Source organism: Clinocottus analis, unplaced genomic scaffold (assembly GCF_023055335.1).
Source record: "Clinocottus analis isolate CAN_PGR_092001 unplaced genomic scaffold, fCliAna1.0.p SCAF_2, whole genome shotgun sequence".
Taxonomy (NCBI): Eukaryota; Metazoa; Chordata; class Actinopteri; order Perciformes; family Cottidae; genus Clinocottus; species Clinocottus analis.
The window spans coordinates 27501-39804 of NW_027175931.1; the positions used below are offsets into that span (position 1 = coordinate 27501).

General features: G+C 45.3%; 2 protein-coding genes across 4 annotated transcripts in view; both read left to right on the forward strand.

The window, feature by feature from the left end:
• rnf168 (ring finger protein 168) overlaps nucleotides 1–3167 on the forward strand; it is a 14675-nt gene extending 11508 nt beyond the window's left edge. Inside the window, exons 7-13 of one of the 3 annotated variants that reach the window (XM_068584550.1) lie at nucleotides 120–276; nucleotides 518–710; nucleotides 809–879; nucleotides 1064–1219; nucleotides 1374–1468; nucleotides 1667–1712; nucleotides 1920–3166. In XM_068584550.1, the coding sequence (XP_068440651.1) occupies nucleotides 120–276; nucleotides 518–710; nucleotides 809–879; nucleotides 1064–1219; nucleotides 1374–1468; nucleotides 1667–1712; nucleotides 1920–2528 (1327 nt within the window). In that variant the 3' untranslated portion in view covers nucleotides 2529–3166. Of the gene's footprint in view, nucleotides 1–119; nucleotides 277–517; nucleotides 711–808; nucleotides 880–1063; nucleotides 1220–1373; nucleotides 1469–1666; nucleotides 1713–1919 lie in introns of all 3 variants that reach the window. The other 2 variants (XM_068584549.1, XM_068584551.1) reach the window with 2 other exon arrangements.
• A 3341-nt stretch (nucleotides 3168–6508) lies between these two features.
• Nucleotides 6509–11923, forward strand: LOC137791055 (transmembrane 4 L6 family member 5). Its single transcript, XM_068585759.1, has 5 exons — nucleotides 6509–6685; nucleotides 8000–8068; nucleotides 8768–8922; nucleotides 11045–11237; nucleotides 11870–11923. The coding sequence occupies exons 1-5, from the start codon at nucleotides 6509–6511 to the stop codon at nucleotides 11921–11923; spliced, it is 648 nt and encodes a 215-aa protein (XP_068441860.1).
• The last annotated feature ends 381 nt before the right edge of the window (nucleotides 11924–12304 follow it).

The window sequence follows — 12304 nt, forward strand, 5'->3', positions numbered from 1 at the left end:
CTCTTTCTGTGTACCTGTCTGTCTCTTTCTGTGTACATGTCTGTCTCTTTCTGTGTACCTGACTGTCTCTCTCTGTGTACATGTCTGTCTCTCTCTGTGTGTACCTGTCTCTCTGTCAGGCCTTCCTTCAGAGTGAGGATGAGGAGGGTAAAGGTGAGTGAGGAAGGAGGGAGGAGACGAAGAGGAGCTCTCTCTCTGGACGACTGCCGCTGCCCCGTCTGTCTGGAGCTTTTCCTGGAGCCAGTAACCCTCCCCTGCACACACACCTTCTGCAAGGTAACACACACACACACACCTTCTGCAAGGTAACACACACACACACCTTCTGCAAGGTAACACACACACACACCTTCTGCAAGGTAACACACACATCATTACTTTGCTACATTTTGAAAAGCTAACTAATACTTTTATTTATATATGTAGGGTTAGGGTTATATATATATATATATATATATATATATATATATATATATATATATATATATATATATATATATATCTCTTCTCGTTGCAGGCCTGCTTCCTGGAGTCCGTGGACAAAGCCACGCTGTGCTGTCCTCTGTGCAGGAAGAGGGTCTCCACGTGGGCGCGTCTCAACAGCAGGACGCTGGTGGACCAGCAGCTGTGGGATCAGATCCAGACGCGTTTCCCTCTGCAGTGTCAGCGCCGCCTCGCCGGGCAGGACGCCGCCGAGGACGAGCCGGGAGGTACGCAGACGTCCCATAATGCTGTTGGTCTTCACGGATCCTGACGATAAGTGGTGTACGCATACATCCCATAATTCATATATTACGTGTGTGTGTAGTCTCTGTGTGTTTTCCCAGAGTGAGTCAACCTGGAGAGCTGAAGCAGGAATACGAGGACCAGGTCACCAAAGTAAGTTCATCCCGTGAACATCATTATGATCATTTCTGTAAGTCAGTATCTTGATTCACAACATCTTGGTTTGTCCCTTCTGGGCTCCTGTAGGAACATGAACAAGCATTCTGAGTTTCAGGTGATCAGATGCTCATTATGTTGGTTCCGAATATTGTCTTCCTGCTCATAACATGTAAAAAAGCTGACGGAGGAGAAGCGAGCCCTGGACGAGGAGGAGAGGAGGGCCAGTGAGGACTACATCCACAGACTGCTGGCTGAGGAGGAGGATCTGCAGCAGGAGACGACGAGGAGGCACGAAGAAGACGAGAGACTGGCCCGACTGCTCAGCAGCCAGCTGGTGAGTGTTTCTGTCAGAGGGTCCTCGCTTCACTCCAGCTGATGTCCAGGTCCCCCTTGAGGTCCTGGTGGAGCTGATGTCCAGGTGCCCCTTGAGGTCCTGGTCCTGGTGGAGCCCAGAGAGTCTTTACGTTAATAGTTTGTTTCTCCTGCAGAACTCGGCTCCCGTCTCTCAGAACTTTGGTCCTGCTACTGTCACTCCAGCGAAGAAAAAGAAGAGAAAGGAGGTCCTGGGAGGACTGATGGAGAAGTAGGTCCACTTTTAGGTTCAGGGACCAGTGATGTGATGAACTCGGTTCCACGAAGACCAGTAGGAGGAGTCTAGTAAGAGTAGCGGGGTCCATGAAGACCAGGAAGGGTACTTTGATAGTTTCTGATCAGTGATGATGATGAATTTGACATGTGGTCTCTTGTGGTCTCATGTGGTCTCTTGTGGTCTCTGTCCCAGGTTTCTGTGCCCTCTTCCGTCCAACAGCAACTTCCTGGCCAACAAGGTAAAGTTATTCTGTGAAATCTTTTTAAAGGAACAGTTCAACATGAAGCTTGATGGAGTGAACTTTATGCTAAGCTATCTGTTGCGTGAGAGAGGGCTCAGCCCACTGCTCCTAAAGCCCTAGATGAATTTAAAGATCAAATATGTATTAAATGCTTTAACCTGGAACGCTGAAGGAAGATGTTGATGATGTCACTTCCTGTTTCAGGAGAACATCCTGGTCTCTCAGGAGAAGGTGGAGTGCCCCCTCTCCCAACAGCCGGGATCAGATCCTGCGTCGGCCTCAGTAGAGGTCCAGTCTCATGCCCCGACTCCGGTGAGTCACATGACTGGAGATGGATCGGCCAAGAGGAAGAGCTCGGAGCTGGAGATGTCTGAGGAAGAGGAGGAGACGGTCACCAGCCGAGGCTGTCACTCCATCCCCTCCTCTTCTTCCTCCTCTCTGGAGGTGGGGGGGGCGGCCTTGTTGGAGATTGCTGAATTGGAGGCGGAGCTTCTGAGCAGACACCGGCAGGAAGAGGAGGACCGTCGGCTAGCTTTGCTTCTGCAGAAAGAGCTGGACCAGCAAGAGAAGCAGAGATCCACTGACCGACGCAGAGGGTCTTCTGACCCGTATCCGCTCCGCCAGCACAGCAGACGGGAGTCCGGCAACTCCGCCTCCCCCACCAGACCCCCTGCAAAGACTCAAAGGTCCTCCACCCCCTCCTCTGCTAAGACTAAAGAGACTCCCTCCTCCTCGTCCTCCTCCTCCTCTTCCTCCTCCAGAAGCAGAAAACAAGCCACTCTAACCGAGATGTTCCCCGGCATGAGTGGTTGAACTCTTCTTCTTTGTGTCCCATATAAAGCGGAGTCTGAAATGTCCTAAGAAGGCCACCATAGAGACATTTAGTTCCCAACACTACGTTCTCTTGTTTTTTGTCTATTTGGTTGAATTTTTTTTGTCTAAAATCCTGTGAAAACTAGGACTTTGTTTAGAACGTTTTCTGTTCTCAGATTAAAGGTAAAAAGTTCATAATCAATACAAGTGCCAGTTTATTGTTGCTGCTGGTCTTTTCAGTGTGAGGTCTGGAGCTGAAACTCCAGCAACCTAAAGATCCAGCAGAACAACCTGAGAGGTCTGGATTTGAAACTAAAGGAAGATCACAAAGAGCTGGTGGTACCAGTGAACATGGGATTGGACATTGAGTGATCTAAAATGTCTTTCTGTGCATCATTACTCTGAGTTTGGGTGAACTGGGCTAGTGCGTTGTTCACAGCAATGCATGTCTGAGTTTCTATTTTATGATGAATCTTTAGCGCTTCATGACAAGGTTCTGTTCCCCAAAACAAGGTTGCACCCTATCAAGAGGGTCTCCTTGCACCCTGTCAAGAGTCTCTCTTTGCACCCTGTCAAGAGTCTCTCTTTGCACCCTGTCAAGAGGGTCTCCTTGCACCCTGTCAAGAGGGTCTCCTTGCACCCTGTCAAGAGGGTCTCCTTGCACCCTGTCAAGAGGGTCTCCTTGCACCCTGTCAAGAGGGTCTCCTTGCACCCTGTCAAGAGAGTCTCCCTGCACCCTGTCAAGAGGGTCTCTTTGCACCCTGACAAGAGGGTCTCTTTGCACCCTGACAAGAGGGTCTCTTTGCACCCTGACAAGAGGGTCTCTTTGCACCCTGACAAGAGGGTCTCCTTGCACTCTGACAAGAGGGTCTCCTTGCACCCTGTCAAGAGGGTCTCCTTGCACCCTGTCAAGAGGGTCTCCTTGCAGCCTGTCAAGAGTCTCTCCTTGCTGCGTATCAAGAGGGTCTCTTTGCACCCTGACAAGAGGGTCTCTTTGCACCCTGACAAGAGGGTCTCTTTGCACCCTGACAAGAGGGTCTCCTTGCAGCCGATCAAGAGGGTCTCCTTGCACTCTGCCAAGAGGGTCTCCTTGCACCCTGTCAAGAGGGTATCCTTGCACCCTGTTTCAGACGTTTGTCTTGACCTGCAAATACATGAGCTGTTGGGCTTTAAAAGTGATAGCTTAAACTAGAGATCATTATATTAGGAGAGTGCGGTGCACCCCTAATCTAATGGTAGGGGAATGTGGTGGCTGGGGGCATGGTTAGACTCAGCTGCAGAGAGGAGCGGCTCAGGGAACTAGTACCGGAAATGATACCTAATGAGTCTCAGCTCGAGCAGATTGCGTGTTTTGTGTGTCTTCCCTATACAAGTTATAGGATGTACGGAGAAGCGAAGGAGTAAGAGACGCAGTCTGCCAGAGCCGCGTACCTGGACAGTGCCGTTCTGAATAAAGACGTTGCCAAACAATGTTACGGTCTGTTCATGTCATGGGTGCTGGGGGAGAAACTCGGGGAGGTAACTGAACACTTTACAGTGAAACAGTGAGCAAGAGGAGCCCAGTCAGAGTAGCAGGTCCCATGGAGACCAGTCAGAGTAGCAGGTCCAATGGAGACCAGTAAGGGAACATTGATAGTTTCTGATCAGTGATGAAGAATTTGGCATGTGGTCTCTGTTATTTGTCTATTTGTCACAACCTGGATGCAACAAACAGGAAGACAAACGAGTGAGCTGCTGACAAGAGGTTTATTTTTAACAATGTTAAAGGCAGTGTGAAAAAAGGTACAAAAGATAAGGCAGCAAGGGTGTCCATGCCAGCAACACGCCAGATGTCCTCCCCCAGCGAGAGCGAGCTCAATGCAGAAGGCCTTTTTATGGCCAGGCCACTCCGGCTCAGGTGTGGCTCACGCCGGCTGACGACACGCCAATCAGCGCCTGTAACAGGATCGAAACAGTGACACCTCGGTCATGGGAGGAGGATCGTCACCTCATGAAAACAAGGTTCCCCTCAGGGATACTGACATGGCGCAACAAAAAAATCTATTTTGGGGCCACTTCCGTAGACTCCTTTTGAACAGTAAACAACTCAAGAGCAGGGGGCTCTTGATAAAGCGTCAGCCACAATATTTCACAGTCAACTCCGTGAAGTGCCCAAACAAAGACTCCAGTGTTTCAGAATTCTTTAACCGGCCCCGCAACAGACTCATCAGGGCTAACCACCCCCTCATCCTCATGTACCGTCAAATGAACCAGTGACTGTCTTCCCACAGTCCCTGCCATCAGCACCGGTCTGAGAGGTGTCGATAACAAATGGTTCTGCTCAGAAACCTGATGCAAAACTGAACGGACTATGAAATTTTGCCTGAAATGGTGAACCCACAAGCAGCAACAAAGCAAGAACCTGATTGCCAGGACTAAACTGGTGGATCTCACCTCTGCGGTCATATCGTCGCTTCATTTCCTTCTGCGCTGAGGCTAAACTCTTTTTAGCCTCAGCCCAGCCTAGTACAACCGATGACGGAACCCGTTAATTTAGTTGATCAAATTTCGAGGGGCTTCTGGTTGGGCAACCGGATCATGCAGCAAAGTAAGTGACCCGTATGCCCCAACACTAGCTGGTACGGGCTAAACCCAGGACTCACCTGCACCACCTCTCTGGCAGCGAACAGCAACCCCTTACACGCCTGAACACCCAATCTCAGATCCATGACTTAATATTGAACCGTAAGCTGTTCTTCAGTTTGAGTGAAGCTGCTGTCTGCAGGTCGACTTTGAGGAAGTTCAGTTACCACTGTGGTTTCCTGTGGTCATGTGACCTCGTCATGCTCTGCTGAGGTTTATTAATGTCCACTTGTAAACTTCCTAAATGTGTCATGTGGGGTTTATCTGCTGAATCATGGGACGTGTTTTAGTCTTCGTACAGGAAGCATTTTGTTTTTGAGTTGGATCTGATATTTATATTAATATAAAATATGTTGATAACATGTTTAACTATCTGACACATTGAAATAACTGCAGATGGTAAACATGATCACAGGTTTCATTGATGAGGGTCCAGCATGATCAATCACAGGTTTCATTGATGAAGATCTAACATGATCAATCACAGGTTTCATTGATGAAGATCTAACATGATCAATCACAGGTTTCATTGATGAAGATCTAACATGATCAATCACAGGTTTCATTGATGAAGATCAATGACTGAACTGAGGAAAAGATAAAGTGGACTCAAATGTCATAGGACTAGTATTTTGTGTTTAACTTCTGGGACTAGTATACTGTTTAACTTCTGGTAGTAGTACTTTGTGTTTAACTTCTGGTACTAGTATTCTGCTCAAAGTGTATTTACAGGAGCAGACGTGATGAAATGCATCCAAAGCCTGAGTAAAATTAGTAACTTCTCACTTCTCAGTTCTTCTTCCCTCGTGTTCTGGTTTGATGGATCTGTTGCCTTCTTTCTATAAATGCCCCTAAAAAGCCTCATGAAGCTTCCTGCTTCCATATTTGGTCGTGGGCGTGTCCTCCTGCGACTCAGTGGAGAATAAAACTTCAGACCCTGAACGCCTCGTCTGGCTCAGCAGAAGATCTTCAGGGTGAGTTTCATGAAGGCATTAACAGATTTATGAACGCATTAACAGATTTATGAACACTTTAACAGATTTAACAGATTCATGAACACATTAACAGATGAATCATGTGACATTTCAGCATTATTGTCAGCAGCAGCGTCTCCACTCTGACTTCTCTTTAAATTGTTGAATAATAAACCGGTTGAAGTCTCACTCACATTCATAAGGAACAAATATAATATTAAAAATAATAATAATATAATAAATAATGAATATGTTGTAGTTACTGTTAAATACTACATGTTTATATTTACTGTTAAATACTACGTTTATATCTGATAAAGAGGACCAACATTACCTCTAACTTCCCACCTCTGACCTCTAACCCTAACCTCTGACCTCTGACAGATGTGTGTGTCCAGCTGTCTGCGGTGTGTGGGCGTGTCTCTGGTTGCCTTGGCGATCGTCTGCATGCTGTCCAACATCCTGCTCTTGCTCCCTGAACTGAAGATCCACTTCCTGTTGGAGGGCCATGTGACCAGAGAGGCCACCTGGGCCACGGGCCTGTGGGGGTCCGGCTTCCTGGTGTGTGTGTGTGTGTGTGTGTGTGTGTGTGTGCGTGTGTGTGTGTGTGTGTGTGTGTGTGTGTGTGTGTGTGTATATATATATAAATGTGCAGTGTGTGTGTGTGTGTGTGTGTGTGTGTATATATGTGCAGTGTGTGTGTGTGTGTGTGTGTATATGTGTGTGTGTGTGTATATATGTGCAGTGTGTGTGTGTGTGTGCATGTGCATGTGTGTATATATGTGCAGTGTGTGTGCGTGTGTGCGCAGTGTGTTTGTGCGTGTGTGTATATATGCGCAGTGTGTGTGAGTGTGTGTGTGTGTGTGTATATATGTGCAGTGTGTGTGCGTGTGTGCGCAGTGTGTTTGTGCGTGTGTGTATATATGCGCAGTGTGTGTGAGTGTGTGTGTGTGTGTGTATATATGTGCAGTGTGTGTGTGTGTGTGTGTGTGTGCATGTGCATGTGTGTATATATGTGCAGTGTGTGCGTGTATGTGTGTGCGCAGTGTGTGTGCATGTGTGTGTGTGCGCGTGTGTTTGTGTGTGTGTGTATATATGCGCAGTGTGTGTGTGAGTGTGTGTGTGTGTGAGAGAGTGTGTGTCATATGCTGTGTGATACATGTGGCAATGAAAACCCTGCAGTGTGTGTTTGACTCATGCGGCAGAGTTGTGTGTATTGTGCTGGGTATTCTGGTGTATTCTGGTGTATTCTGTGTATTCTGGTGTATTCTATGTATTTTGGATATTCTCTTTTTTATTCTGGTTATTTTCTTCTCTCAGCTTGAATCTGTATTTTTTCACCATTTAAAGTGAAACCAGGAAAAGTTGAACGAATGTTACTTTGAACTCTGACATGTACATTATGTATACATTAGTACATGTAATAATGTAATAATGTATTACATTATTACATGTACTCATGTAATACATTAGTACATGTAATAATGTAATACATTATTACATCATTAAATGTACTAATGTATTACATGAGTACATGTAATGATGTATTAATGTAATGATGTCATCAGTAATGTAAACTCTTCAAGAGGTCCGGTGCAGCTTTACTGCTGCAGCCATCGGTCCGTCTCCTGCTCCACTTTTATATTTTCTGTTTCTGAAATCAATAACGTGGTGAAAATGTTTTATGGTTGTTAAGAAGTCACTTCTTTCCAGAAGTCCACCACGTCGCGTCCCATCAGCTTCTCGTGCTGAACGTTCACGTCATGGTCTTCAGTCTGTGATCCAAGAGCCTGAAGGAAACTCTCCATCCTGCTCTATATAATTATTTATATGAATATTCATGTCACGTTATATTTCTACTTCCTCTGATTGCAGGTTGTGCTGGGAGCGCGAGCGTTCGTGCAGAGCAGCAGAACCAGAGGCTGCTGCGCTTTCAGACGCCAGGTGAGCTCAAGAGTTCTGATTATGGAGCTCCAGGAAATATATATATATATATATATATATATATATATATATATATATATATATATATATATATATAACAAGAAGGACATTCATACAAAAGCTCCAGGCTGAACGCTGCTTCTCTGTGTTTAGTTCTGAGTCCAGAAAGTAAAACAGAACCAGAACACCTGAGGGTTCTGATGGTTCATGAGGTAGACCAGAACCAGACTGATGAGATCCACTTTCCTGGTCTTAGTGAGGACTCCAGCTTTCTGGTTGACTTTTTACAGAGGTCTGTGAACGCACCGTTACAGTAGTCCAGTCTCCTGGAGGTAGATGGTCTGTGAACGCACCGTTACAGTAGTCCAGTCTCCTGGAGGTAGATGGTCTGTGAACGCACCATTACAGTAGTCCAGTCTCCTGGAGGTAGATGGTCTGTGAGCGCACCGTTACAGTAGTCCAGTATCCTGGAGGTAGATGGTCTGTGAACGCACCATTACAGTAGTCCAGTCTCCTGGAGGTAGATGGTCTGTGAACGCACCGTTACAGTAGTCCAGTCTCCTGGAGGTAGATGGTCTGTGAACGCACCGTTACAGTAGTCCAGCCTCCTGGAGGTAGATGGGACGAATTCCAGCGATGTGGAAATTGTTCATGGCCATTAAGTTGCTTTGTTGATTATGAATGTGTCTGTGTGTCCAGATGTTGTGTCAGGCGGTGAACTCCTGTGTGTGTCTGCTGGCTGCTGGGTGTTGCTGTCTGGTCAGTGCCACTGGTCTCTCTCAGGGTCCCCTCTGTCTGTATAACACCACCTGGGGTCCAACCTGGGGGGTCCCACTGCAACCCCAGCCTGACCGGTGAGACATACAAACACAACCACAACAACAAAGTGGGTGTCATGTTGTTACCGAACACTCTGACTCTGAAACTCTGACTCTGACTGTATCTCTGCGTTTCTATCTCTCACCCACCTCCTCAGCTCAAACACTCTCACCTGTCTGCTGCACCTACTCTTCTTAGTTTTTGAGCCTCAGCTTCACACTGGCATTATTCCAAACTTTCCAGCGTTTGATCTCCGACTGTTTTCCCGTTGTCGACCCTGCCCGTTTGCATTTCTCCGCTTTGCCTTTGCCCGGTAAACCGTCATAGCTTCCGATCACGACAATAGCCTGAAGAAATGAGAAAGTATGACATTGGCAACCGGGAACTACGAGCGGTAAATCTGGCCCTACAAGAGCGCCCTCTGCTGCCCGACTCATTGACAAGTTTCATTGACAGCAACCGGACCGGCCTTTCAGGACTAACATGCCGGGAACAGGCAGCAGGTCCCCTGTTCGGACAAAGAGGATTGTTCCTCCGGTTCTGAAGACTCTCTGTCACTAACAATAACCTTAACTCTGTCTCTAGCTGTACCCTTAACTCTGTCTTAGCTGTACCCTTAACTCTGTCTTAGCTGTACCCTTAACTCTGTCTTAGCTGTACCCTTAACTCTGTCTTAGCTGTACCCTTAACTCTGTCTCTAGCTGTACCCTTAACTCTGTCTCTAGCTGTACCCTTAACTCTGTCTCTAGCTGTACCCTTAACTCTGTCTCTAGTTGTACCCTTAACTCTGTCTTAGCTGTACCCTTAACTCTGTCTCGAGCTGTACCCTTAACTCTGTCTCTAGCTGTACCCTTAACTCTGTCTCTAGCTGTACCCTTAACTCTGTCTCTAGTTGTACCCTTAACTCTGTCTCTAGCTGTACCCTTAACTCTGTCTCTAGTTGTACCCTTAACTCTGTCTTAGCTGTACCCTTAACTCTGTCTTAGCTGTACTCTTAACTCTGTCTTAGCTGTACCCTTAACTCTGTCTCTAGCTGTACCCTTAACTCTGTCTCTAGTTGTACCCTTAACTCTGTCTTAGCTGTACCCTTAACTCTGACTCTAGCTGTACCCTTAACTCTGTCTTAGCTGTACCCTTAACTCTGTCACTAACAATAACCTTAACTCTGTCTCTAGTTGTACCCTTAACTCTGTCTCTAGTTGTACCCTTAACTCTGTCTCTAGTTGTACCCTTAACTCTGTCTTAGCTGTACCCTTAACTCTGTCTCTAGTTGTACCCTTAACTCTGTCTTAGCTGTACCCTTAACTCTGTCACTAACAATAACCTTAACTCTGTCTCTAGTTGTACCCTTAACTCTGTCTCTAGTTGTACCCTTAACTCTGTCTCTAGTTGTACCCTTAACTCTGTCTTAGCTGTACCCTTAACTCTGTCTCTAGCTGTACCCTTAACTCTGTCTCTAGTTGTACCCTTAACTCTGTCTCTAGTTGTACCCTTAACTCTGTCTTAGCTGTACCCTTAACTCTGTCTCTAGTTGTACCCTTAACTCTGTCTTAGCTGTACCCTTAACTCTGTCTCTAGTTGTACCCTTAACTCTGTCTTAGCTGTACCCTTAACTCTGTCTCTAGCTGTACCCTTAACTCTGTCTCTAGTTGTACCCTCAACTCTGTCTTAGCTGTACCCTTAACTCTGTCTCTAGCTGTACCCTTAACTCTGTCTCTAGTTGTACCCTTAACTCTGTCTTAGCTGTACCCTTAACTCTGTCTTAGCTGTACCCTTAACTCTGTCTCTAGTTGTACCCTTAACTCTGTCTTAGCTGTACACTTAACTCTGTCTTAGCTGTACCCTTAACTCTGTCTCTAGCTGTACCCTTAACTCTGTCTCTAGTTGTACCCTTAACTCTGTCTTAGCTGTACACTTAACTCTGTCTCTAGTTGTACCCTTAACTCGGTCTTAGCTGTACACTTAACTCTGTCTCTAGTTGTACCCTTAACTCTGTCTTAGCTGTACACTTAACTCTGTCTCTAGTTGTACCCTTAACTCGGTCTTAGCTGTACACTTAACTCTGTCTCTAGTTGTACCCTTAACTCGGTCTTAGCTGTACCCTTAACTCTGTCTCTAGTTGTACCCTTAACTCTCGCCCTCCCGTCTCTGTCCCAGTCATGCAGGATATCTGTACAACAGGACTTTGTGGTCTGGTTTGTGTCTGGAGCCCAGAGAAGTGGTCCAGTGGAATCTAGTTCTGTTCAGCGTGATGGGGGGCGCCAGTGGGCTGCAAACGGTCCTCTGTGGAGCCAACATCCTCAACGCCCTGCTGGGACTAATCCTGGGACACGGGCTCTGCCACAACAAGGTCTGTGTTTGGTCTCACATTGTCAGACATTGTCTCGCGGTCTTTATACGGTCTATTACTGTCATACGGTCTATTACTATCATACGGTCTATTACTGTCATACGGTCTATTACTGTCATACGGTCTATTACTGTCATACTGTATATTACTATCATACAGTATATTACTGTCATACAGTATATTACTGTCATACGGTCTATTACTGTCATACGGTCTATTACTATCATACGGTCTATTACTATCATACGGTCTATTACTGTCATACGGTCTATTACTATCATACGGTCTATTACTGTCATACTGTATATTACTATCATACGGTCTATTACTGTCATACGGTCTATTACTATCATACGGTCTATTACTGTCATACGGTCTATTACTATCATACGGTCTATTACTGTCATACGGTCTATTACTGTCATACTGTATATTACTATCATACAGTATATTACTGTCATACTGTATATTACTGTCATACGGTCTATTACTGTCATACAGTATATTACTGTCATACGGTCTATTACTGTCATACAGTATATTACTGTCATACAGTATATTACTATCATACAGTATATTACTGTCATACGGTATATTTCTGTCATACGGTCTAATAATATGTGTTTTTACAGGTCAGTCCTGGATCTTTAACGAGGAAACCGGCTGAGAAACTCTTCATAATGTAAAGTTGTGAAGACTTTTATTTTGGCGGGACTCTCTTATTATTTTCAGTCCAAGCTATAGAATAGGATAACAAAAACCACTGATGCACTTTAGATGAACAAAAACTTAAAGATACTTCATTTAAACACAACCTTGTTTCTGCACAAATAATATGTATTGTTTTATTTAAAAAGTTGTTTAACATTTGTATGTATTATTCTTTAATGTTGAATTAGTTTAGTCATTTTTACAATGAACACATTTGATTTATTTCATGTGTGTTTCTATTAATAAATACCAATTGATACCTTTCTTGATTCTGTAATAATTAAAATATAGTTTAATTGACTCCATATTTTCATTCAAATTAATGTAATAAATATCACAAATTGGCCAAAAGGACT